General features: G+C 37.8%; 3 protein-coding genes across 5 annotated transcripts; 2 read left to right on the forward strand and 1 right to left on the reverse strand.

The window, feature by feature from the left end:
* Positions 1-455: 455 nt before the first annotated feature.
* cryba1l1 (crystallin, beta A1, like 1) lies at positions 456-6,797 on the forward strand. The gene is made up of 6 exons (XM_051649891.1): positions 456-535; positions 952-1,034; positions 3,050-3,168; positions 3,269-3,410; positions 6,085-6,227; positions 6,319-6,797. The coding sequence occupies exons 2-6, from the start codon at positions 960-962 to the stop codon at positions 6,464-6,466; spliced, it is 627 nt and encodes a 208-aa protein (XP_051505851.1). The 5' UTR covers positions 456-535; positions 952-959; the 3' UTR covers positions 6,467-6,797.
* A 4,248-nt stretch (positions 6,798-11,045) lies between these two features.
* tmem33 (transmembrane protein 33) lies at positions 11,046-18,006 on the forward strand. Of its 2 annotated transcripts, XM_051649883.1 has the most exons (8): positions 11,046-11,182; positions 11,889-11,964; positions 14,358-14,452; positions 15,768-15,955; positions 16,361-16,428; positions 16,533-16,666; positions 16,751-16,834; positions 17,051-18,006. In XM_051649883.1, exons 2-8 carry the CDS (start codon positions 11,911-11,913, stop codon positions 17,178-17,180), a joined length of 753 nt encoding a protein of 250 aa, XP_051505843.1. In that variant the 5' UTR covers positions 11,046-11,182; positions 11,889-11,910; the 3' UTR covers positions 17,181-18,006. The 2 variants fall into 2 exon arrangements, with proteins under 2 accessions (XP_051505843.1, XP_051505844.1); XM_051649884.1 differs by lacking the exons at positions 11,046-11,182; positions 11,889-11,964 and adding an exon at positions 14,843-14,955 and having other exon boundaries at positions 14,373-14,452; positions 15,116-15,955.
* Positions 18,007-21,667: 3,661 nt separating this feature from the next.
* LOC127413041 (cyclin-A2-like) lies at positions 21,668-26,804 on the reverse strand. 2 transcript variants are annotated; one of them, XM_051649862.1, is made up of 9 exons: positions 26,553-26,804; positions 26,186-26,434; positions 25,353-25,590; positions 24,271-24,377; positions 23,954-24,177; positions 23,497-23,701; positions 23,295-23,408; positions 22,169-22,302; positions 21,668-22,085 (listed from the first exon to the last, which is right to left on the reverse strand). In XM_051649862.1, exons 2-9 carry the CDS (start codon positions 26,396-26,398, stop codon positions 22,034-22,036), a joined length of 1,287 nt encoding a protein of 428 aa, XP_051505822.1. In that variant the 5' UTR covers positions 26,399-26,434; positions 26,553-26,804; the 3' UTR covers positions 21,668-22,033. The 2 variants fall into 2 exon arrangements, with proteins under 2 accessions (XP_051505822.1, XP_051505820.1); XM_051649860.1 differs by having other exon boundaries at positions 24,271-24,380.
* Positions 26,805-27,135: the final 331 nt, after the last annotated feature.

A 27,135-nucleotide genomic window follows, 5' to 3' on the forward strand; every position in this document is an offset into this window, starting at 1 on the left:
GTGTGTGTGTGTGTGTGTGTGTGTGTGCCTTTATTTATTGATAAACTGTATTCAATGATGTGGGTATCCTTGCAAAAATGGTAACTCGCTGGCATGAAATAATGGGTGAACTTTCATCACCACAGCAGCACAGATACCTTATTTCATACCCGCACTCAGTTGGAGCAAGTTCGTCCAACTAATCCCAGTATTTTGGGCTCATTGTGCCCTGTGCGCAGTAGTGCTGATCTGCACGATCATACTGGGGCCAAACCTTTTGTGTGCTCTCTTTTCGCCCAAAACACTTTGCACTTGCCAGTGAATGGGCTCGCGACCTCCATGTGTATAGTATGTGCTGAGCTGGCGACCCTGTGGTCTGTCCCACAGAGGGGATGCGCCTCGCGTGCACTCCACGCGCGCCGCGCTCACTGTGGCGAGCGCGCGCACGCGGCGGTCGGTATAAAACCGAAGCGCCAGGTTCTCTCAAAACTCCACGCGAAACCCTCCATAAGGCGCGTGCCACTCCCGAGCTCAGCGCAAGTCAGTGACTAAAACGGTAAGATGCTAAATTACATCTCAGGCGCTCTGAGGGAGATTATGGCACACATGATGACATTAACGGGTTCTACTTCAATACCAAATTTTTAAGTATGGCCACATTATTCGAATTATTCATGGTCAGAATTATGCAGTTTTTATACATAAATGTTGTTTTGAATTAGTTTTGGTTAATGTAACACTTTTATTTAAATCATATTTTAGATATTACTGTAATAACCAACTAATAGGCTATAATCATTAATCTAACATTTTATTAAAAGACCATCAGTACATGTTATTTTCATATTACTTTGTAATATGTCAACGATTAAGAATTTGAGTTCGAGTATTATTATTATTATTTACTAAAAATACATGAATTGTAACATCCCTTGCATTGTCCAACAGTCTTTCTGTTTTTATTTTTTCTAGATATAAAGATGTATAGGTTCACTCGATCCGCCATGATGCAGCCCATGATCAGTTCTGGTATGGGAATGGCTCCTTTCTTCAAGGTAAACTATATAGGCCTATATGTTTTTCAATCAATATACTGTAACTACTTCACACAGGGCCGTGGGAAGATGATTTATGTTGGGGGTGCTGTAGTGGGAGGTGCATTTTTGCGTGTACATGTAAAAAACAACAACAACAACAAGAACCCCCCTTTTTAGTCATTTAACTATGGCTAAAATTATTAGTTTAGATTAGTTTTCATTACATTGTACAGCGGACATCTCTTATCATCAATTCGCACGGGATTAAGTGATTTCTATATGATCTGATCTATGAGGAAATACATTTAGCTATACTGATTAATTATGGAGAAAATATTAAACATGTGCATAATGATTGTTAGAAGAAATGTATTGGAATATTTGACAAATCACAACAGATTGCAATGCTCTATTACTATCTTGAATTATAAAAAATGAACAATAGGCCTACATTCAAGTTCTGTAATTTTATTTGTAGCCTACTTCTGGAAAATATATCCCAAAATGCGAGGCTACACTTTTCCTTTCCAAAAGAAAATATGATCCTTTCTTTCACTTTAAATAGTTAACGCTGGCTGTTGCGTATATAGGTTGATGCATGTTTTTCTTAAGTGTTTATTTGGGGATGTGAAGCACGTCTTTTCATTTTCTGGTGTCTTTGACCAATGACTTTAGACACAGAGAACTTCAGAAACAAACAACAATAGTTAAAGTGCTCACAGACAGCACAGGTTCACTGTTATAGAAGATACATACACTGTCATCTTTATTGTCATGCGCGTTCCTGGAGAAAGTCAGGAAAAAATACTGATATGCTCGTTTTGGACGGGATTAAAATCAATTAGAACTCTGGCAATCATTGCATTACCCCACATAAAACGAATCCCATCCATATAGTGGTTTATGACATCACATGGCACGTTGATACAGGGTTGCAATTTTACTGATGGTTTGTCAGAGGATGTATACTAGGATGGGGACCTTTTTTTTTTTTTTTGCTATTTGATTACCTTGACCTGTGCTATTATCATCTCTCCCTCCCTGGTTTTTGGCTTCAAGCACATGAGTAAACTTTTCTTATGGGCTGACAGACAGCAGCAGAGGTGGAGGGGGTGATAATTAAGGGGGAAAGTTCAGCACAGCAGATTACATGCATAACGTCACCTTGTAATATAACATAGTCTATTACTGTATCAATGACTGTTAATGAACGAGTGCAGTTGTTATACTTTTCTGAGATTTATTCTTGACCGTACAACAGGTAAGAGGCAACACGAAGTTAACGAACAATTCTTTCTCAAAATCTTTCCCTCACATCTCTCTCACACACCCCTGCGCGCCGTGCACGTGCACACACAACAAACCCCCCAGAAGGGTGGCTTTCCCATTATCATCCAACACGAAAGCACAATCGAACTTAGTGCATTATATTATCAGTGCATTCAGAACACTCACACATAATCTTTAAACACACTATAATATCAATCAAATGTATGCCAGTCTTGTAACTACCAGGTCCCTTTGCGCACGGCAGACAAGAACATATCCACATTTTAGGTCCAAAAGCCCAAACTACACAGCACACAAGAACATAGCTGATTAAATTTTTGCAGGAAGAGTATAGCCTATCAGTGTAATGTTAAAAGGTACTGACAACTGTTAAAATTAAATTGCTCAGCAGCATTATAGCTTATAATAAACCAAAAGCGTTACCATGAGATGCGTGGCTAGGTGCTCCAATAGTTAAGATAGTCCAAAAGTGGCTTGGCGTTCAGGGGTTGTTGAGATGAAGGCCCTCTTGATTTATAAATAATTATGACACTATTCAGTGTTGTAAATTATTTCTCAAGACTTCCTCAAGCATACAGTTTTTAGAAAAACATATCCAAAATGTTTTAATGTGTTTATAAAAAAAGAGAAAAGAACAACCATCATCTCGACACCAGGGGGTACTTCCCACGGCCTTGACTACACATGTCATTTAAGACATACAAACACATACACACTTAACCTTTGTGCCCCTGGTGTCCTAGGTGACTGTGTTTGAGCAGGAACACTTCCAGGGAAAATGTCAGGAGTTCACCTCAGAATGCTGCAACATCCAGGAATGTGGTTTCGACAACATCCGTTCTATTCGCGTGGAGAGTGGCGCGTGAGTTAACAGTGTGTGTTACACACAATATATGTACAGGGTCTTTTTGTCCAACATTGTGTGTCTGTGTGGTTTAACTGGATGTTCTCTCTTTCCGTAGCTGGGTGGGTTATGAGCACCATGACTTCCAGGGACAGCAGTTCATCCTTGAGAGAGGAGAGTATCCTCACTGGGATGCCTACAGTGGAAACCTGTCCTACCATGTGGAGAGACTCATGTCTTTCAGACCTATCTACTGTGCTGTGAGTGTTCTCCCTTCCTTTGTGTTCAAAGAATCTTACATTTGGTTGTATATATTATATAGCATGAATACAGGTACACTGTCAGGAAAAAATAATTGGATAATACTATTCTGATGCTAGTGAAACTTTGTAATGCAGGACTTGAAGATGAATCGCTTATGATGTATTATTCCTCTTTTGTAAGTCGCTTTAGATAAAAGTGTCTGCCAAATGAATAAATGTAAATGTAAATGTAAAATGGCATAAATTGTTGCACCCTCAAAGGTACACTCATTGTACCCTCAGTGTAAGCCCAGACATGTTAATTTAACGTAAAAATGTTATGGATACTGGTTGCCCTAAAAAAGTTACGTTTTCTGAGGTAAAGAATTTGCATTGATTCAATTTAACTTAGCTTTGTTATCTTTCTGCTTTGACTCAAGTTACATTTATATATAACTTTTTATTACAGATCAAACAGTTGACAAAACTGTTTAAGGAATGTGGATTTGATCTGTTTAGTTCAAATATCTAGATATAATTAATGAAATGCATTTGTTATACTTTTTGTGAAGTACACAGTATAACCTTTACCACTTAATGTATAAGCATCTTGCAGAGTTAACACATCAAGTGAAGGTCAGTTAGGGAGGCACATAGACCTCAACACTTAAAACACAAACCTCAGTAATGGTGACAATCAACAAACATCAAGTAAAAAGATGAGCTCTGAACATAATCACACAACTATTAACTAACAGTCATGACAAAAAACAACAACAACAGCACAGATAAAATCTGCAAACAGCAAACAATAAGTCTTTAACACCAACACTAACCATACAAATATATTCATATCGCAATGCATGCTGGGAGCTGGCAATTCAGCAACAATATTCAATATTAAATAGTTTGTTCAGACAACTTTGTTAAGTTAGTTGAGACAACATTTAGTGTGATATTGTTTGTCTAGCATGTGTTTAGATTCAAAGTAATTTACATTTCTTAGTATTAAAAATCTTGCGATAAATTATGTGAAATTTCCTAGCACCAAATGTAGTTGATTCAACATATGTTATTGAGTTGAGGTGGCAAATACACTTGTTGATTCAACGTAAGTATACAAATAGATACAATGACAACTTAACATGTTAAATTGACTTTAAAGTTTTAAGTTGTGTCAACTTAAAAAAAAAACACTTTCATATAATATAAAAAAACCTGTCTAAAACAAGCTCAGATAAATTGAGTAAACTAAAAAAATTCCAGTAGAATATAGAAATCATGAAAATCACCCACCTTACTCAAAACACTTAAGTAATGGATACGTTTATGTTTATTGTACTCAATTTATTTGGGTTAAAACAACATCAGGGATAACAGTGATCTTTACATCTTAAGGTTCTAATGCAGGGGTTCTCAATGGGGGTGTTACCGCCACCCAGGGTGCATTCAAAGGATGCCAGGGGGCGCTGAGAACAAATTAGTAGAGAGGGCGGCGTTAGGTTACAAATGGGAGGCGTTTATCAGTTATAATAATCAAATCTATTGTCAAGTTCCTCTTTGCATTAAAACGTTTATCTAGACTTTGAGTATATCAGTTGGTTCTAAATTATATGGGTTGGTATGCATTTGTACCGCGGTTCATCTTATTTTGAAGTCTAGCGATGCATCTGAAGTATCTGGTTTAGCAGCGTCAAATACACAGGCAGAGGCACAACCACAGCTAATGCACCTGTATGGCTCTGTAGATGGATATGTCACAATGGACAGAGCAGCTCGAGCGCAAAGCTCTTAAAGCTCGAGCTCTTAAACTCGCAGCTCTGTAAGAATCAGTGAGAAGGGGGTGGCTGGGATAAGGGAATGAAGTAGGGGGGCGTTCGTTGAGAACCACTGTTCTAATATGTACAAATTAGTGACAGATAAGACATTTAAGGTACTAATATGAACCCTTTAGGAACAGATAAGTTACAAATACATAATGACTGACATGTAAAGGGTACAGTGGATGTACCATTGAGGGTACTGCACCAGTGGCAAGCTGTTGTACCCCTAAAGGTGTTGAACCCTAATTTTGCAAATTGTTTCTGACAATGTAAGGTGGACGCTTTCTTAAAATTTGTCTTTGGCATTGTTTTAAAACAGTGTTTCTAAACCAGGGGGCCTCAACAATTTTCTCAGCAGAATGACTTAAAATGATATAAAGTTAGTTTATAATAATTGAACTTAAAAAACAACAACTTAAAATCGAGGTGAACAGCATGTAAACTGACATCATATTTCTTATTTTAATTCAACAACTCCAACAACTTTTGTTGTTATTAACGAACATACAGCTCTTGAAACTTCTGGAATCACAAAAATTCATCATGATTAATTATTTTAATCTATTGACTGCTAGTTTCTGTTAATATAAAAGTTTGAAAACAAGCAGCTTTATTGTCATTACAGTAGAAGTACCTGAGGAAATATCTTTCTCCATTGGGGACTGAAAACTGTAAAAATGTGGTAACAAATGGCTTAGCCTCTCACACAATACCAGCTAAAGATCTCCACTACAGTATACAGAGGAAAAAGAAAGAAATATTCAATACAAAAACTTAAGTGTCCCACTTTAACTGTATTCACACTTATCAGTTCATATCACTATGTATTTGCAGATATGTGTGGTGAAACTCTCTTTCTCTCTACTCAGTCTCACCAGAGCAGTCGCATGATCATTTTCGAGAAGGAGAACTTTTTGGGTCGCAGTACGGAGCTGTGTGATGACTACCCCTCTCTGCAGGGCATGGGATGGTGTGGCCCTGAAGTGGGCTCCATGCATGTGCAGTGTGGCGCGTGAGTCTCCCTCTTTCTTTCAATGTTTATTTCCTTTCATCTCTGAATCTCAAACTCACCTGACCATCTGTCCATATATCTCTGTGTGTAGTTTTGTGTGTTACGAGTTCCCAGGATACAGGGGCAGGCAGTACATTATGGAGTGTGAGAGGCACAGCGGAGACTACCAGCACTGGAGGAACTGGGGTTCCCACAGCCAGACCCCTCAGATCCAGTCCATCCGCAGAATCCAGCACTAAGAGCTCAGCCTTACCAGGGGACAATACACCAATCACCCTGCTGCCCGACAAACACACACTTACACTGTTTTTCCTGATGAGTGTCTTTTAATATTGCTAGGAACACAACATTAAATACATACCATCACAAGGGTGCCAAACACAGTTACTGACAATGTCTGATGCTAAACAACACTATCTTGAGGTGCTCCATGCAACCAATGCAAATCAAACAAAGATAGGCCATATCCCTGGAGGGGGAATTGGCTGAGAGAAGCTCAGGTGTAATGTGTAGGAGGAGGATAAAAACCATCAACAAATAAATGCTTAATAAATAAACGTGTGTTCACTTCAGTGCTCTGTGCAATTATTGTGTGCATGTGTGAAGATATGAGCTACACAAAATATACATTTCCAATTCACTATAACACTAACATTATGTTTTCAGATGAACACTAGATATTAGTAGTGGATCCCATATAAATGCAATGACAGATACTATCTGAAACTGGAAAGTTTAGGAAATGTATTACTTTAAATTCATGTTTTTATAATAGTAACAAATCAATGCTAATTTGTCTAATTAAGACACATCTGATTAGTTCTTCATATATATTTATATTAAAATCTTTTTGCTTTATAAAGTTTAAGTAGTTGCACGGTAAACGTGATATCGATGAATGGGAGTAAATGGGAGACCACGCCAAATATAATTTTTGCTTACCCATTTTCTCCAACATCAAAAGAAAAACGCCACTATTACGTTTCCACAACTTTTCAAATGAAGAAAAATGTATGAGCAATGGATTACGACAGAAGAAAGAAGATGGCTGTAAATGTATGTCACTCTCTCAGCAGCTGTGTTAGAAACCTCATCGCATCTGTGGTAACTTGTTTTTTTAAAACTAATTCCAGGGAAATATAATACAAAGTAAAATGTTATAAATTTACACTAAATAATAAAAAAAATTGCAAATATAAAAAGTTAGATTCATGCTGCTACACTCTGGTCACTATGCCACTCTGGACTATGGTCCTAATAAAGTTCCAGACATGGTCTTCAGCTGTTGTAGCCCATCCACCTCAAGGTTCATCGTGTTGTGCATTCTGAGATGCTATTTTACTCACTACAATTGTACAGAGTGGTTATCTGAGTTACCGTAGCCTTTCTGTCAGTTCAAACCAGTCTGGCCATTCTCTGTTGACCTCTCTCATCAACAAGGCATTTCTGTCCACAGAACTGCCGCTCACTGGATGTTTTTTGTTTTTGGCACAATTCTGAGTAAACTCTAGAGACTGTTGTGCGTGAAAATCCCAGGAGATCAGCAGTTACAGAAATACTCAAACCAGCCCGCCTGACACCAACAATCATGCCACAGTCGAAGTCACTGAAATCACATTTTTTTCCCCATTCTGATGGTTAAATTTAATTCAACATTAAATGAAGCTCCTGACCCGTATCTGCCTGACTTTATGCATTGCACTGCTGACAAATGATTGGCTGATTAGATAATCGCATGAATAAGTAGGTGTACAGGAGTTCCTAATAAAGTGCTCAGTGAGTGTAAATAAAGTGGAAACGGATCATCACAGTCTGTGAAAATGGTCCATGACATTTGAGAGCTGCAGCGGAGGGGAGGTTTTTAGTTAATAACGACGTAAAATTTTAGTCTGTTCCTCACACAACACTTTCATATAGCTTCAGAAGAGTTGGAATATAGCATGCAAATCCTACAGTACTTTTATAGTACATCATACTCTCATGGTCATTATGGTTGTTATATTTGAAGCTTGACAGACGTGGTCACTATAAACTGTTACTGAATGGAAACAAGCTGTGAATTCTCTTTGGTATTCCATAGAAAAACAAATAACAACATATGGGTTTGGAACAGAGTCAGAAATTAACTTTTATATTATGGGGCAATATTTGCCCCCTCGATCTGAATTTTAAGGGCATTTTTTTATTTTTTATTTTATGAGGCCATTTTAAAAATCACTGTGTCACCCTTTTATGTAAAATACTTAAATGTAATCAATTTATTCATATATTAGTTGCTTTACACTTGATCACTGAACAACAAAAACCTTTAACACTTTTTAGTCAGTGTTTATGAGTGAATGAGGCATACAGAAATGTATATTTTATATTTTGTGTGAGAGAGAGAGAGTGTGTGTGTGTGCGATAATAAGTTCGGACATATATTTGAAATAAAAATTACAGCCAAAACGTTTTCCTCTTCTAAATGAATGTGCTGGACTAGTGCCCATTTGTTTGAACGCTGTTTGAAACATCACGAGATTTCGGCAATCCAATTTTGAAACCTGGGAAAGACCCATCAGACCTCTCAAACTATAGACCAATAGCACTTACATCACAATTAGGGAAAACTATGGAGAGAATGGTAACTGAGAGAATAACATATTTTCTAGAAAATAGAGACCTTTTTTCTACTTTTCAAAGTAGTTTTCGCAAAGGAAGAAATACAATGGACCCATTTCCTAAACCTAGAGTCCGAAATTAGGAAAGCCCAAACAAATAAGGAATTAGTGGTAGCAGTATTTTTCGATGTAGAAAAAGCATACGATATGTTGTGGAAGGAAGGAAATGCTTATCAAATTAAGTAAGTTAGGTGTGGGCGGCAGGTTATATAACTGGGTGCTGGACTTCCTATTTGGCAGGACAATAGAGGTTAGGGTAGGTACAGAATACTCAAAAGTATATCAAGTAGAGAAAGGAACCCCACAGGGCAGTGTTTGCAGTCCAGTGCTATTTAACATCATGATTAATGATATTTTTGAGCAAGTTGATAAAGATATAGGGAAATCGCTGTATGCAGATGATGGTGCTTTATGGATAATGGGGCGGAATCTAAAATATATAGAGAAGTAAATGCATGCTGCAATTGAGATGGTGGAACAGTGGGCAGATAAATGGGCTTTTAAGTTATCTATTGCAAAGATGCAAGTGATATGTTTTTCTAGACGCCACAAGGCAGTATCGTTTAAATTATATGGCCAAACACTTGAACAGGTCAATGTGATCAGATTTCTCGGGGTATTGTTAGATGAAAAGCTGACCTGTAAGCACCACATTGATAAAGTAAAGGACAAGTGTAAAAAGGTCAACAATCTATTAAGGTGCCTGTCAGGACAAGTCTGGGGAGCAACCAGAGCATCATTGTTGAATATATACCAGGCCCTTGTGAGATTGGACTATGGGTGTACAGCCTATATGTCAGCAGCAGAAAGTCACCTTAATAAGCTGGATGTGGAGCAGGTACAAGGACTAAGAATATGCAGTGGAGCATTTAAAACATCTCCAGTAGCTGCTATACAAGTTGAAACGGAGGAAATGCCATTACGGATAAGAAGAGTGAAACTTATGCTGGCATACTGGATTAATCTGAAGGGGCATAACCTACCAAGAACATCCTGGAGGACTGTTGGGAGCACAGTAAAACTGTGGATGGATAGGAAATATAAAAGCAGAAAATGAAGATTTGTGTAACATACAATACAGTCCAACAGTTCCATCTTCAGTTATTCCCCATGGTTATTTGTGATGCCATCAATAAATTTAAATATACAGCAACAACTGAGGAATAAATCCAAACAGGTACCTGCTGGGAGGGTAGCACAAAATTACATTGAACACTTTGTAGATAAGCTGATATTATTTACAGATGGCTCAAAAGACCCAGAGACTGGACATACAGGAGTGGCAGTTTTCATCCCACAGTATGAGGTTGCAATTAAGGAAAGAACTGCAGATCATCTATCAGTATATGCTGTTGAGCTTGTAGCTATTTTAATAGCTTTGCATTTGTTAGAAGAAAACAACATTAATAATGCTCTAATTGCATCTGATAGTTGGGAGCACTCACAAGCATTAGATCTGTGAAATCATGCAGACAAGACCTTCTATTTGAAATTCATCATTTAATATACAAACTACACAATAAGGGTCTGACGGTTTGCTTTGCTTGGGTTCCTGCTCATATAGGAGTAGAAGGAAATGAGGTTGTTGAAAAACTGGCCAAGCAATCACTCAAATTGCAAACAGTAAACAAGAACATTCCACTGTGTAAAGTTGAGGGCAAAACAATTATAAAGAGTCAAGTGGGGAAAATATGGCAAAAGTACTGGGACATAAACGATACAGGCAGACTCATATTGGTTTGGGAAGGAGGCTGGGCAGGAACCGAAAGGAAGAGGCAGTCATTACCTGTCTCAGGATTAGACATACACTTAATCAGATACTTCATAAAATAGGTAAACACCCAAATGATAGGTGTGCACACTGTGGTCACCCTGATTCTGTTCAGCATGTGCTGCTGGAATGTAGGTGATATGAGGAGGAAAGGAAAGAACTAATATCAGTATTAATGAAAGCTAAGCTAAATGTCATTATAGGAAACCTCCTGGGAGAGGCATCATGGGGAATATACAGTCACCTAATTGAGTATCTGAAGGAAACAGGGCTAATAGAAAGAATTTAGGCCTTTTTTCCCCACCCCCAGTCCGGTAGGTGGCGGTAATGCACCTGCAAGCTGGTTTGCCAACCGTCAATCAAACCAAAAGATAAAGAAGAAGATTCCGACAATCCAGAGAGGTCGCGAGATCTCGGCTCAGCTGACCAACCTCTTATTCTAGAGAAGAACGCGTGCGCAACCGAGCTGTGGGGGAAAAGCCAATTTTACCTTCACAAAACGGCCAACCAACAATAAATTACTGGTATTGTAATATCCCCATATCATACTGGTAGCTTTGTAAATATACGCAAAAGTTGGAGGTGTTTCAGGGCTGTATTTAGGGGCTGTGTGAAGAGTTAGCTTGTCGGCTACATGTTAGCTCCGCAGGGTAATGACGAGTCTTCTAGATTTTTCCATCACATTTCACCTGAATTATAATTAAATAATGGACTAATTCAATGCTATATATACTTAAGTATTTAAATAGCCCCTGACGACGTTTGTCCAGTGCTCAATATCCACAAATCTGTAATTGTAGCAGACTGATTTTTCATGCAATATTTGTCAGCAATTACAATGACAAGTGTAATTTGCTGCTTTAGATGGACATTTAATTATTGCTTGTTGCAGTGTGGTGGTGGGCCTCAGTGGTAATCAATACAATTAAATTGTCAAGAAATTGGTGAAAGAAAACTTCCTCTTAATAAGCATTATTAATAAGCATTGAGCCAGTAGTGTTAAATATTCATTGTGCCTGTGTCTTCACCCACCCTCTGCACCTGGCAAACTACACAAGAGTTCCTGCTTAACAAGTGTTTCAGGGTTTAGAAATATTAACTAATTAAAGTAGCTTTGTCTGTTTCTTAACCTCAGAGTTAATAAGCAACCTGGGTGTTTTAGCTGAAGTTTTCTTCCAGGAAGCACAGCTAATATGTTTTTTTTTTTTTTTTTTTTCCTCTCTCGAGAAGCTGAAACTTCAATATTTGAAAGATGGCAGACACAGAGCAAAGGAGTCCACCTTCGCCCCCTCAGGCTGGGCCTGCGGTGAGTACAATTATTTGTTAGGTTTAATTTTCTAAATCATGTTTCATTTTATAATTATGACAAGTAGGGATGCACCGATATGAACATTTTTGGCCGATACTGATTTTAACAACAACTTATAGGCAGATACTGCTATTTTGCCACGTACCTTATTTTGTGATCAGATCACTGTTTTACTTAGGCGTTATGCTTTTAAAATGTGCAAATAGGTACAAAAGCTTTTTTTTAATGACAATAAATAATATCCATTGAACATTGGATCTGTTGAACACATGATGGGCCAATTTTTTTAAAGAGACAATAAAAGATGAATAGAAGAAAAATCTTTTTTTTTTAATTAACTATGATAACACGATGATTGATATAAAAAAGGTATTTTGTACATCTAAAATGTTTTTGCACTTCTGTTTGTGTTGTTCAAAACAACAGAACTCGCATTTTACATGTGTACTGTTTCATAGAACATTACAAATTCATATTATGCTTATGTTGGTAATTCCATGGAAATGTCAACCACATTATGGAAAAATAAAGTTTCAACCAATGGAACAAAACCCCTTTTAATAAATTCTGTATTATAATGGTATAATGGAAAATGCCATCCAGACCACTAGAGGGCGCCGCTTGCTCACACAGTGCTGATTGAAGCGCTGAATGCAGAAGCGCTGCCTTTTAAGATTTAGTAATCGTGCAAGGCCATATTGCAATTTCAGTCTTAATTCAATCACTAGTGCAGCATTAATGGATGATATACCAATGTCTGAGAAGTCAAAAATCTGCTGATTTCAAAGCATTTTAGATGGTTTCCTCATTGTGTAGCCTTTAGGTAAGTGCTGCTTTCACAACTGTCACGTCTGTAATGCTTTTTTTTTTAGCATTAATGTGAGAACTAGAAAGAATAAAAATGAAATATTCCATGTTCTTAGGAGTGCCAACCCTTCTACATATTGCAGCTATTATCACACTGCCTGGCCAAACAAAAGTTGCCGTTTGGATTTAAATAAACAGATACTAAAGAGCCTATGACTGGATCTTTACTGCAGTGATTAATATGTTTCAGCTGGCAACAATTCTTTTAACCCTAACTGATGCAGTGTGTAGCTTCTCATTTCTTAAACAACCATGTCAGATAACGTATACCGTGGTCATGGAAAAGATGTTACTGTGTTTCCGAAGGGGCAAATTATTGGCCTCCATCAAGCAAAGAAAACAACTAAGGAGATTGCTGAAATCATTGGAATTGGTTTAAGAACTGTCCAACACATTATTAAAACATGGAAAGATAGTGGTAAACCGTCGGCTTCGCAGAAGAAATGTGGTCTGAAAAAATCTTGATTGATCGTGATCAGAGACTAAAAGCTTGAAATCACATCGTAAAATCCACAGTAGAACTCACGGCTATGTTTAATAGTGAAAGTGCATTTCCACACGCACAATGCGATGAAAACTTACAGGATTGGGACTAAACAGTTGTTTGGCCACAAGAAAGCCATTTGTTAGTGAGGATAATTGGAAAAAACGACTTCAATTTGCTAGGGAGCATAAAGATTGGACTGTGGAGCAATGGAAAAACCTCGTGGTCTGATGAGTCCAGATTTACTCTATTCCATATAGTGCCCACTGTACAAGCCTCTGGAGGCAGTGTTATGATCTGGGGTTGCTTCAATTGGTCAGGTCTAGGCTCAGCAACGTTATGTGGCAATAAAATGTAGTCAGCTGACTACCTGAATTTACTGAATGACCAGGTTATCCCATCAATGGATTTTTTATTCCCTGATGGTACGGGCATATTCCAGAATGACAGTGCCAAGATTCATCGGGCTCAAATTGTGAAAGAGAGGTTCAGGGAGCATGAGGAATCGTTTTCACACATTAAATGGCCACCACAGAGTCCTGATCTTAACCACATTGAAAATCTTTGAGATGTGCTGGAGAAGACTTTACGGAGTGATTCAACTCTCCCGTCAAGATCTCGGCCAAAAATGAATGCAACTCTGGATGGAAATAAATGTTGTGACATTGCATAAGGTTGTCGGAACAATGCCACGATGATTGCACGCTGTAATCAAAGCTAAAGACGGTCCAACAAAATATTCAAGTATGCAATATTATTTTTTTTATTTTTTTTTTGGCGAGGCAGAGTATATCTGGAGAGTTTTTACAAAGTGTGTTACAAATTGATTATAAATAAACCATTGTTTTTTCATATCGGCATTTTCATGCTTATATATGCCGATGGTTTTAATTTGGTAAATAATTGGCCAATAAATATCGGCAGCCAATACACTGAATCTCTAATGACAAGCAATAATACTTATATTGTCAAATTTCAAATGCCCTATGTCTGAAAGTTCATCCTAAACTTAACATGTGATCCTGTTGATGTGTTGCAGCAATTTGTGTTGAGTAATAAGCTGGAAACTGCTATGTGGCTGTCACGGCTGTTCACTGTATACTGTTCCATCATGTTCATTCTGCCCCTGCTTGGGTGAGTTGTCATGTTCCCTTGCATTATACTTTGACATTCTTCACCATAGTAGCAGTTTTACATTTATTATTATACTTTGTGGCATCAAATCTGCCCATTCATTCTTTAACTTCAACTAAAGTAAAAAAATTTTGGTTGCTGGGTGAAGTTTTTCACACCCAAATTTAAAGGCTCACCATACATGCACAAAGTGTACTAATTGCATAAAATTAGTCTCATTTTGCAAAAAACCTCTCAAATGTTACGAAAATGTTCCAGTAATTTGTAAATAATATTGTATATGTTTACAGTCTTATGATGAACAGAATTATTTATTTACTTATTTTAATGTTGTCCTAATTTCTTAAGCATATAATTCTGGTTCTGTTTGCTCTGTCTTCCTGCGAAAAGTCTTATTTCATTCCACTAGATGGCAGCAAGTACTAGGAAATTTTTTTCCTCTTTCACCTTCCATCACAGTATACAGATCTGAAATGTTGGGGGTGCACCAACCTGAGTACTGAGTATGTGCTCGTCCATTGATATCAAGTGAATTTTTTCAAATATCTCTGCTTTGGAGTTGTCTATAAGCTCAATCTTAGTGTCGTTGGAAAGCTGAGATCCTCAACTTTGCAATGATGTAGAACATTTTGCAGATTATTTTTATTATCATGCTTTTTCTAGTGGACCACATATTTTGTTCTGAACTTCTGAGACATAACATTGGATTATTCACCCAAGCAAGCTCACAGATAAGTAAACAATGGTTCATTTTAAAGAAAACAACTTTAGGTCAGAGTTTATGTAGATTTCATGGCTATTTGGGGCTTACAGAAGCAATGATAAGGGCAGACATGAGACGTTTGTATTTCTTTTCTTACAGAGATCATATTTCACTTCGTGATTCTTTTGATAAACATTCAAATTGTGGTGTTATGACAGCAAAATAAACTACATAGTCACATGCCTGAGAATGTGAGCTTTAATTTTATATTTAACTTGTCTATTTATGTACTATATGAAATGCTTTCATATTTATATTTCTACATTATTGCCTAAAGGTGCTCATTTGCAACACAGAGACTTTCAGGTCTTATCTTGTTATTTTATGTAACATAAATGCAAAAGTGATAGAGTTCTGATTCAATTCAGATTCTAAGCTTTTAAATGGTACCACATATACCTTACTTTTGGATCCGGGGACTTTTATTTTGTAATCCTAAACTTATTGGGTCCACAGAGTTGAAGGTTAATAAGTGAAAATTTATCAACAAACTCAAATGGATTAAAAAAAAAAGTTCATGATAGGTCTTATGATTGCTCTTTCTCTGATCAGGCCCCAAGCAGCTGCTAATTTCTATCAGAGGGCGTTGCTGGCAAATGCATTGACCAGTGCGCTGCGTCTGCACCAGAGGCTGCCTCACTTTCAGCTGAGCAGAGCCTTCCTGGCCCAGGCCTTACAGGAGGACAGCTGCCACTATCTCTTATACTCCCTCATCCTCGTCAACTCCTACCCTATCACAAGTATCCTTTTTCGAATTACCCCTTCTTCTTAAAATATATTCTTCAAATGGTTGTAGAGTGATGTATTGAATATTCACAATATAATCTTAATATAAAAAATATCAAATTAATCAGTATCGTGAAAACCACCATGATTTTAATGTTATTTTTTTCGGCCACTACATAGTGTATAAATTAAACACATCTAATCCTCCAAAATAATATTAGTTATACCATATTATAATAACAAACTTGACTGTGTCCCACAATAATATTTCAGTTTGCGATAACATTCAGCTGGGTTCCAAAAAATAATTGAGTGAAGTTTTTTTTTTTTCCACACCCTGATAGTTTGGGATAAATGTCTGGGTTTCTTATGTTTTGGCATTATTTGTATCTTTATGTGGCCTTGACTTTTGTTCTCAGTGAGCATATTTCCTGTTTTCCTCTTCTCACTTCTCCATGCCACCACGTACACTAAAAAAGTTCTTGATGTAAGTTTTTGCAAGGTCCTTTGCCTTTCATTCCTCGTCATTTGTTACTAAGATGCACGCTTGTCATTCCATTCTGAATTTTGTCTCTGTTATGACTTCATCAGACTTTGGGCCCCAACAGCCTTATGTTTGTGAGGAACTTTCTGAACAAGCTCACAGCCAATCAACAAAACATCCTCAAGTTTATCGCCTGCAATGAGATCTTCTTGATGCCAGCCACAGTCTTCATGCTCTTCAGGTAGTTTCTACTTTTGAAAGTGCAGACAGCTGGTAAAAAGACTGTCCCTTTTGATTGGGATGATGTTTGGTTTGTTGTCCACAGTGGCCAGGGCAGCTTACTTCAGCCATTCATTTACTATCGGTTTCTCACTCTACGCTATGCCTCCAGGCGCAACCCATACTGCCGGTAAGAATCTCATTATGTTCGCACTGATAAGTCTTAAATATGTACACATACACACTTTACCCCAAATAAGGGATATTGTGTATCAGGGCTATTCAGTTCCATTTCTGGAAGGCTACTTCCTGTAGACTTTAGCTTCAACCCTGCTGCTATTTTCAAGGATACCTAAAGACCTCGATTAGCAGTTCATTGCAAAGTGTTTATTGTGTCTTCTGTCAGGACTCTGTTCACTGAACTGAGGATCTTGCTAGAGCATTTTGTGATGAAGCCAAGCTGCCCTGCCTTCTTCAGGAGGATGTGCCTCAACAGCATTGCCTTCATCAGCCGCCTTGCCCCCACTGGGGTCTAACTGCTCTCTCTCTCTGAACATACAAACGCTCACATACACACAACACACATACACACCTGTTCTATAACAGTTCACAAATTGGGACAGTTTCAAGATGGACTTAAAAGCAAGATGGCCAAGTTTGTTTGCTCAGAGATGGATGTCCTCCTCTGCACTGAAGGAATTTGCTATATTTGCAGAGACTATCTGACAGACTGCATCCAAAACACAAAACAGCCAGAAGACGCATCTCTGTGTGCAGTTATCTGTAAAGGTGGTGCAACTGTTTTATCAGTTCAGTAGAGCATTTATATTGATACTCATTTTCCGGGGTAGAGAAGACCCCTTGAGATATTTAATCTTAACTGCTAGGGTAAATAGAGCTCTAAATAGCTAGTCTTTCTAATGAGATCATGCCACACTGGGAAAGAGATTTCAGCTATTGTTATACTTGTCTGTCCTTCAGTTTGATTCCATTTTATATATATATTCTTGCCTGAACACTGTTTTTATTTTGTCTTGTACTGGAGTACCTTGAATCTTAATGTGACCAGTTCCTTTTTTTTTTTTTTCTTTTCTTTTTTTTTGGTGATCAGGCTGATCAGATGACTGAAGTATTGTCAGAAATCCAATCTATCAATCTATAGACATTTATTGCCCTATAGTCAACTGTTATATGCCTTCAATGCTATTTATTTTCATGGCAAGTTGTAAAGATTAACTCCATTTCAGAATTTGTCAGTTATTTGCTTGTTTAAGGCATGTTGTCACTATTTATTGCCTCTGTGAATCTGGTCAATGCAGATTAATAAAATCTATGATCAAAGATTAAATTGTAGCTAACATTTGTGATGGTTTCATCTCTAAATGTTCTACTGAATGCTGGAGAAATTAATTGACTCACTTAACTCCAAACTCCAACTCCAGATAAAGTGGCAAGAAAATGTATGTGACCCCTTTGGAATTAGCTGGTTTTCTGTATTAATTGGTCATAAAATGTGATCTCATCTTCATCAAAGTCACAAGTATAGACAAACATAATGTGCTTAAGCTAACAACACAAACAATTATAATATTTCATGTCTTTATTAAACACATCCCATTAAACATTCACAGTGCTATGGAAAAAGAAAGTGAACCCTTGTATTTAACTGGTCAATAACCTCTAAGTGTTTCCGGTAGCTGCGGATTAGACCTGCACAATGTTCAGAGATAATTTTGGACCATTCTTCCTTACAGAACTGATTCAGCTCAGACAGATCCTTAGGATTTCTGGTGTGAACGGCTCTCATGAGGTCATTCCACAGCATCTTTGTTGGGTTAAGTTCTGGACTCTGAATGGGCCACTCCATTTTTGAAGCCATTCTATAGTGGATTTACTTTGATGTTTAGGGTCATTGTTCTGCTGCATCACCCAACTTCTACTGAGCTTTATCTGGTTCACAGCCACGCTGACATTATCCTGTAGGATATCTTGATAAACTTGGGGATTTATTTTTTCCTTCGATGATGGCAAGCGGTCCAGGCCCTGAAGTGGCAAAGTCTTCTAGTCTAGCTGTCACTCTAGGATTCTTTTTTTATTTTTTACCTCATTGAGCATTCTGCGGTGTGCCCTTTGAGTTATCTTGGCTAGACGGCCACTTCTAGGGAGAGTAGCCACAGTACTAAATCGTCACCATTTACAGACAATTTGTCTGTGGATATGAATATCTAAGCTCTTCAGTATAACTTTGTAACCCTTTCCAGCTTTATGTAAAGCAACATTTCTTGATTGTTGGTCTTCCGAGATCTCTCTTTTGCAAGGCATGATCCTTGTCAGAAGATGCTTGTTGTGAATAGCAAACTCAAACTGTTTGGATGCTTTTTATAAGTCAAAGTAGCTCTAACCCACACCTCCAATTTCGTTTCATTAATTGGAATCAATGTTTGCCAACTCCTGAATTAGCTTTGTTGACATCTTAAGCCTAGGGGTTCACATACTTTTTCCAACCTACCCTGTGAATGTTTGAAAAATGTATTCAATATGTAAAAGAACAATACAATAATTTGTGTGTTATTAGTTAAAATAGATTGTGTTTGTTCATTATTGTAACTTAAATGAAGATCAAACCAGATTTGAAGACAAATTTATATATAAACTTTTTTTATTGCCACTGTATGTGGAAGCATGCAATTTACTTCTTGGATGGCCCAACTGAACAAACTGCATGATTTATTTATTTATTTATTTATTTTTTTACCAAATATGGTAGTTTTATGTGTACAATGCAGTGTTCCTTCTCTACTTGAATTTCAGATCCATAGATACAAGGAATGAAATGTCTGGAATAATAGACTTTGATCCTTGAAAATGCCTAAATGTATCGCTACATAATTAATCAGAATAAAATCTGAATCACAATATGATCTTGGGTGATTGTTAGTGAAGAGTATGTATGAGCACTGCTCCGATCTGCCTGTAATGTATTACACATACTCAGATACAGTATTTTCACCGGTTTCAGAGCGGTTTTGTGCTTAAATAAATTCTGTGATCAATAGTACCATAAACAATTAATGAACATGCACCTGTGGAACAGTCGTAAAGACACTAACAGCTTACAGACGGTAGGCAATTAAGGTCACAGTTATAAAAACTTAGGACACTAAAGAGACCTTTTTACTGACTCTGAAAAATACCAAAAGAAAGATGCCCAGGGTCCCTGCTTATCTGCATGAACGTGCCTTAGACATGCTGCATGGAGGCGTGAGGACTGCAGATGTGGCCAGGGTAATAAATTGCAATGTACGTACTGTGAGATGCCTAAGACAGTGCTACAGGGAGACACAGGATCGGTACATCCGAATATCACACCTGCAGGACAGGTACAGAATGGCAACAACAACTGCCCGAGTTACACCAGGAACACACAATCCCTCCATCAGTGCTCAGACTGTCTGAAATAGGCTGAGAGAGGCTGGACTGAGGGCTTGTAGGCCTGTTGTAAGGCAGGTCCTTATCAGACATCACCGGCAACGTTGCCTATGGGCGCAAACTCTTCACTGACGAAGAGCACTTGTCTCACCAGGGGTAATAGTCAGACTCACGTTTATCGTCGAAGGCCTGTACTCTGGAGTGGGATCGATTTGGAGGTGGAGGGTCCGTCATGGTCAGCTGCCCATGTTTAAATCTGCCACTGGCTACTGTAGCTTAGGGTAACCTAAGCCACATTTGGTTAGAAAATCAGCACCTTGGAAATGCATGCTCAGTGGAGATGATCATTGTTTTAGTTTAATTGATTTTACAGTGTGATTGAATCACTGTGTTTTTGGAATATGCAGCAATGTTCATGAGCTTTTCATAAAACAAATCATGCACAGACCTGAAAAACAACCCAGATCATTTCATAAATAGTCCATCACTGTATAGGTCAGCGCTATAATTGCAGAAGACACTTCACAAACAGAATGCCATAGTAAATGTGGCTGAATTATTTGCTCACTGAAATAAGCCCAAACACACAGTGGAGCATGGTGTATGACCTGCAAAGACAACACTAAAAATAAACCCAGAAAAACAATTAAAATGAGCATGGCTTCAAGCTTATGTGGCATTTGTAACCTTGAGCATCAGTGAGCAAGACCAAACTAAAAAATGAGATTGTGCTTCTATTATTTCTTATCTTCATAAATTAGAAGCAGGGCCGATGCGGGTAGTAATGGGAGACAAATGTCCCCTCTGCCCACCCAAGCTCAAGCCATGGAATGAATCTGAATGAAATTTGAATAGCAATGCTGTGTGGAAGAAATCTCTGTAGAAATATTTTACACTAATAATAGTAATTATATACTCAAGTGGACTGGATTCCAAAAAAAAAACAAAAATCTTGCTCATGAGAACTACCGTTTTAATATTTTGCATTTTTGAGAATTGAGATCCAAGCAGTGGCAACATGGGGTTTGAAATGTTGATATAATCAGTTCAAAACAAGCTGTTTTTTTGGTCCAAATCATGCAGCCTTAAAGGCTGTCAAAAAAAATCATTTAATTTTGTAACCATACTTCTACATGATTGAACCATGGCCTCACAGCAGTTTAATGTTAACTTCCATCAGGCCCATGAATTTGAGCTGTCCAACAGCCTGATAATGTTAAAATGTTTGTTGAAATGAGATATGCAAGACACCTTTACAATACCTTGGTGCTGGAAGGTGGTTTTGATAGATCATCAAATATACAAAAAGCCTTTGAATATAGCATTTAGAAAACAGGAAAGCCTAACCGTCACTGATTTTACTTTTATGTAGCTTGGACAAGAACATCTTTCAGAAGAGCAAAGTGGATATAAATGGCTTTACTCTTGAGACATTGACTAGTTGCAACATCATGTAAAAAGGTTCACATGAATTCAAAAGTTTTGCATTTTCATTTGACAACTATTTAGACCCTTCAGAATTGGTCACAAATGTAACTGACAGGCTTAATGTTTCCTGAAGTGATACTGAGGGTAAAAAAAGAAAGAAAAGCCACACAAGATATTAAGCACTAAAGGCCAGCAGCACTTTATTAAATTGTAAAAGGGAAGACAACCTTAACGGTGTAAGAGGATAAAGTGCGCCACTGGAGTCTCATAAAAAATAGAATACAAACATTGTTTTAATATTTCAATGCTTGATTACCTAAAAATGTACAAATATTTGGTTACATCAAGCGTAAAAAAGGCACAATCCTTAAGGACTGTAAATAAAAATGTACATATCACTAAATCTCACCATTTCCCAAAATTGAGGCTATGGCTTCAATTATTGGAGTTATGGAAATAAAGCAACAAAGTGCACACACACTTCCCATGGACGTTTGGAACCAGTGAACACATTAAAATGTTGATAGGGGAGTTAGTTCAGCGTCAGCTTCTCTGGAGGCTCAATGAGGGAGACTTCATGGTACCTGGAGAAAGACAAATATTAATGCAAGATTTTGCATTGCTATCCAGAGCAAGTAGGTTAAATGAATTTTAAAAAGTGACTCACTTTGGTGTCTTGTACTTCTCCCTGACAGCCTGCTGTGTGTGCTGAGCAGCACCGAGGTAGGTCTGATGAAGATCCTGAATACATGGCATAAGATCCTCTAATGTGTAACCAGACATCTCAACAAGTGCCTTAGACTGCAAAAGACAAAACACATGCAAAATCACATTTCACAATCTTCAAAAAAAATAAAAAAAAATAAATAAAAAACCCTCACGACAGCAATGGAGACTATTTGTTCCCACTGTACCAAATTATGATTTGTATTACAGATACTTTTTTACCCACTTAGGACTAACTGCCCACTTTAGACATGCAGCCATTTAAGGTAACTCGTTACACCTTAGTCATTTCCGCAGATTGTACAACAGCATCTTTATTGCAATTCAGAACAAACGTGACTTACAGGAAAGTGAATATTTGAAAACAAATAGAAGTAAAACATCCAGACGCGCTACACTGAGAATTGGGGTAAAAATAAGCTTTGAGTTCTGAAAAATCAGAGGAAAACTTTTATGGTCCCAGTGTAGGCTTGATTTCCTTTATGCAAAATATATTTTTCCATATTGATTTGGGGGTCAACTATGAGCAGTACATTTTCTTTACAGGTTTTGTGAAAATCAATACCATATTTTACATATTCATGCATATAGTCATAACATTTCTCATGGAAGTTTAGAATCAGTGAAACATTAAAATGTCAAGTCAATAAAATGTTGGGGGTTGGTTTATTGCCATTCAAGTTCTTTCCTATAAATCTCCAAATTATTCACATTATACATGCATATTGCCACCTACTGGGCAGGGAGGAGAATTTATTGTAAAAAGGACTTACATTTTGATCTGTTTCTCATCTACACCTATCATATTGCTTCAGAAGTCATGGATTTAAACAACTGGAATCATATGATTACTTTTATGCTGCCATTGTACTTTTTGGAGTTTCAAAATTCTGGCCATCATTTGCTTGCATTATATGGACCTACTGAGCCGAGGTACTCTTCTAAAAACCTTTGTGTTCGGCAGAAGTCATACACTTGGGATGGCATGAGGGTGAGTAAATTGGGAGTTTTCATTTTGGGTGAACTATCCCTTTAAGACACGCCCGCAATTGTCAGTGCCAGCTTACCCATGATCCACCTACAAGTGTGTGGTTGGCCAAAATAAAGGCTGCAGCAGCAGTTTGAGATGGGAGGTACTTAAGGAAAGGGTCACAGTCTACCAAACTCAGCTCACCAAGAAACTGAAAGAAGAGAAAACCCTTTAGCTTAAATTTCATGTGATAACCAGTTAAAAAAAAAAAAAAAAAAAAACCAGGAAATGATTCTCACCATTGATAAGCTTTCCACCTTGCTGCTCACAGGTTGGTGTAAGAAATACTGGGTGAGGAACTGATTGATTGTTGGTGCAGCAAGATCAAACGAAAGGACTGTCAGCACCAGATGCTCCATCCTCAACACTTGTTTCTTTGTGTAGGTGTCATCAGTGATGTAAACAAATTCTGCCACCTCTGGGGGGTAGATCTCTTCAAACTTCCTACAGTCAGAAAGGGATGAGTGCGGAGAGAGCAAAGAAAGAGCAGTTTAACGGATAGTTCACCCCCCCCCCCAAAGTAAAAATTGGCCCACTTGTTTCAAACCAAAACAAATACCCACCCCCCCACCCAAATAAAAAAAAACAAAAACCCTCCATTGGTGTTCCACAGAAGTCAGTTATATAGGTTTGGAACAACATTAGGGAGAGTAAATTAATTTATTTCTGTGTGAAATATCCCTTTAAGATACTTACGAAGCCAAAAGCATAGCAGCTGTGCCCACCAGCTGCAGCTTTCCTCTCATGACAGACATGGAAGACAGAAAGCGATCAATGTAGTTCACGGCCAGGTAGAGCGTCTCGTTTTGGAGCTTGTACTCTTCTCCCACCTCCACCAGCCAGTCCACTAGGATGGCACGCATGCTGTTTGTGATGTCAGGCTGTTTTTTCATGTAACCTGCCTTTGGCTTTGATTTCATCTACAAAAAATAAAATGCAAAATACCACAAATACTGAACCATAAACTATAGATCAGAAGCTTATACAGTGTCAAGGGGGTTCTACATTCTCACCTCCATTTCCCGCAGATGTGTGTGTATTTCTGCAGCGTAATCTGTGACTTCATTGACATTTGTCTGCCTCTCCTCACCCTCAACTACGGACATATCCATCGGAGAATCTGCTGTATATTTAAAAAAAAAAAAAAAAAACGCATGTAAGAGCAGGGTTCCCACACTTTGATCATTGACTTTCCAATGACCTTTCATGTTCTTCATTGTTACTGGACACAGGATTCCCACACTTTGTAACCAATTAAATCTCAACGAATTTCAGATGTTTGGAAAAATTGAATAGGATTTTAAGTCTCCATTTTATAGACTATACACTCACGAAGCGCAATTTCTAGCCAATGAAACATTTCAGAGCATGCCATCTAAATTTTTATATGTACTAATAAAATTTCCATGATTTTACCCAATTTCTATGAACTTTCAAGGCTCGGAAATGGCTATTAAGATATTTCCAGGTTTTCCATGACCGTGGAAATCCTGGTCAAGAATTACATTTTTATAGAAGGGTGACTTTACCTTTAAATACCAAGTTCCAATCTTTGTATTTATTAGATAAACGATTACACTTTAGTGCACAACAGTCTTAAGACAGACTGGTATCATCATGCAAGTTACACTCTAAAGCACTCAATTAGCTGATAAAATATTTAGAAAACAAAACTTAATGTTTACTTTAAACATCTCCATCAGGGTCAGAAATAAAAATAATAAAAAATCAAGTGATTTCGGGTTTTAAAATTTTAGTTGTACATATTGAGGCAGAAAAGTTAACTTTTCGATTTAACCTTTGGGCAAGAGGCAACAACTCTCCACCTTGAAAATTAGTTTCTTAAGTCAAATACAGGCTAAAATATTGCCCCATAAATAAATTTTTAAAAAATAAATATTATACATATAAAATTTACATTTTTTTGACTGATTTCCATTCACATAAAAGTTACAAGTTCCCAGGCTTGGAAGTGTCAAATTGTAAAATTCCCCAAATATTCCCAGGTTGTCTGTGATTGAGGAAAGCCTGAAGATGGACACAAAATAGGATGGGCACTGTAATAAAATGAATGACACAATTGCACATTTCCTACCAAAGTTGGCTTCCACTGGCAGATCAATAGTGGCGAGAGGCTGCCTTAAGCGCGTCACAGCAGGATTTAGTGTAAGTGGGGAGCAATCCATGGTGGCTTTCTGGCTAGACAGTTTCTTGGATGCACCATCAGGCTCATCCACATGAATCTGGAAAGCAGATGACTTGGTAGAGGGTTTCTCACCAAAGGTCCTGCCATTTTCTTCAGACTTACAAGCAATTATTTGGGGCCCAGAGACCTTATCATAGAAAAAAGATAAATTCTAGATTAGATTGAAAAAAAAAAAAAAAAAAAGACAATTTATATTACACACACACATACCCACCATGTGTGATTTACGTACACTGTAGTACTAATCAAAATGCACTAGTAAATTTGGAATACTATTTAACTCAAAAAAAAATCCATAGCAATTTGGACATGGAAGTGTGGCAATATTAATATTAAACTGGTTTACTATGTATGTATGAATGCATTTGTAAAATGGCGGTCAGCACATTGGGAGGGAATGAACTGTGGGCATTTAACACTGCATTCATTTCAACCTGTGGCGCCATACACAGAACTGTTGTTTGGTTCAGATTTCAACTAAATCAAAAAAATAAATAGATTTAAATCTACATGCGTGATTAAAAGCTACAAAAGGCCGCCAGCAGTTTGAATGGACCAAATATAAATCAATTAAATTCATCTCCTCAATCTTGTCCAGTTAACAAGTGATATTTAACGGAATTAAACAAGTCAGTAAAATCAGTTCAGATGTGGAGGGAATGTATGCTCTTGAAGTGAGACTACAATAAGAGCACATTGTCATACGCCATGCATGATCCAACCTGTTTAGCGGCGCGCAGAACGGGCTGTCTGCGCTGATTGTTCTCCAGAGCGCCCAAAACAGTCCTGTTGCCGGGTTTAGGATTGACATTCTCCCGGTTTTCAACCAGGTTCTTGGCAGCACCGCGTAACCGTGAAAGCATGTTTTCTTGATTATGAATATCTGCCTCTGAATCATGAACCGCGCTTCCTTGTGTTTGACCGAGAGATGACATTCTCCATCCAGCAGCAGCAGATCAGTACAAGTCGCCCTGCAAGAGCGATCGATGGTTTAAAAGCACTTCAAATAACATCAAAATCTTTGCAATTTTAACTTTTCTCCGATCACACACACGTGAAAAACGTCTAAAGCAACAAACAAGCACTAACCAGTGTAACCGGCAGGGGTGAGCTGTTGCTATCCGGTCAAAAACACAATAATAACAGTTGCCAGCGGCGTCTTACAAACCCCACATTTAAAAATAAATCATGCAACAATCCTATCCTACAAAAAACGCGCCATGCTGGTGAGAACCCCCTCAACACGCCTCGGACAGCTCACAGCAGATGCTTTAGTGAAGTCGGACAGCGCCTTGTTGCTTTTCGCAGCTGCTTTGATATTGTCGCTTTCTCAGTTCAAGTAGCCCGCGACTATTGAAACGGACCAATCAGAATGCGGCAAACCCGTACGTCATTGAAACTACGGGGGCCCGGAGAGTGACACAAAAGGGACTCCGCTCATGTCGATGTAACCGTTGAGAATTCAGAGCAGTTGCTTTTAATTGGCTCAAAGGAATTTTGAATCTTTGAAGAGAATGTAAATAATTGAACCATGATGGCATATGGATTATAATATACAACAGGGATGACAAGAGTATAAATGTTTGTATGAGTGATTATTCGATTAGGGGAAATTTTCTATCTTGTAAAATGAGTTTAGGGGAAAAAATGATTCTAGTTTTATAGAATGGAT

This window comes from Myxocyprinus asiaticus, chromosome 22, assembly GCF_019703515.2.
Source record: "Myxocyprinus asiaticus isolate MX2 ecotype Aquarium Trade chromosome 22, UBuf_Myxa_2, whole genome shotgun sequence".
NCBI classification, from domain to species: Eukaryota; Metazoa; Chordata; class Actinopteri; order Cypriniformes; family Catostomidae; genus Myxocyprinus; species Myxocyprinus asiaticus.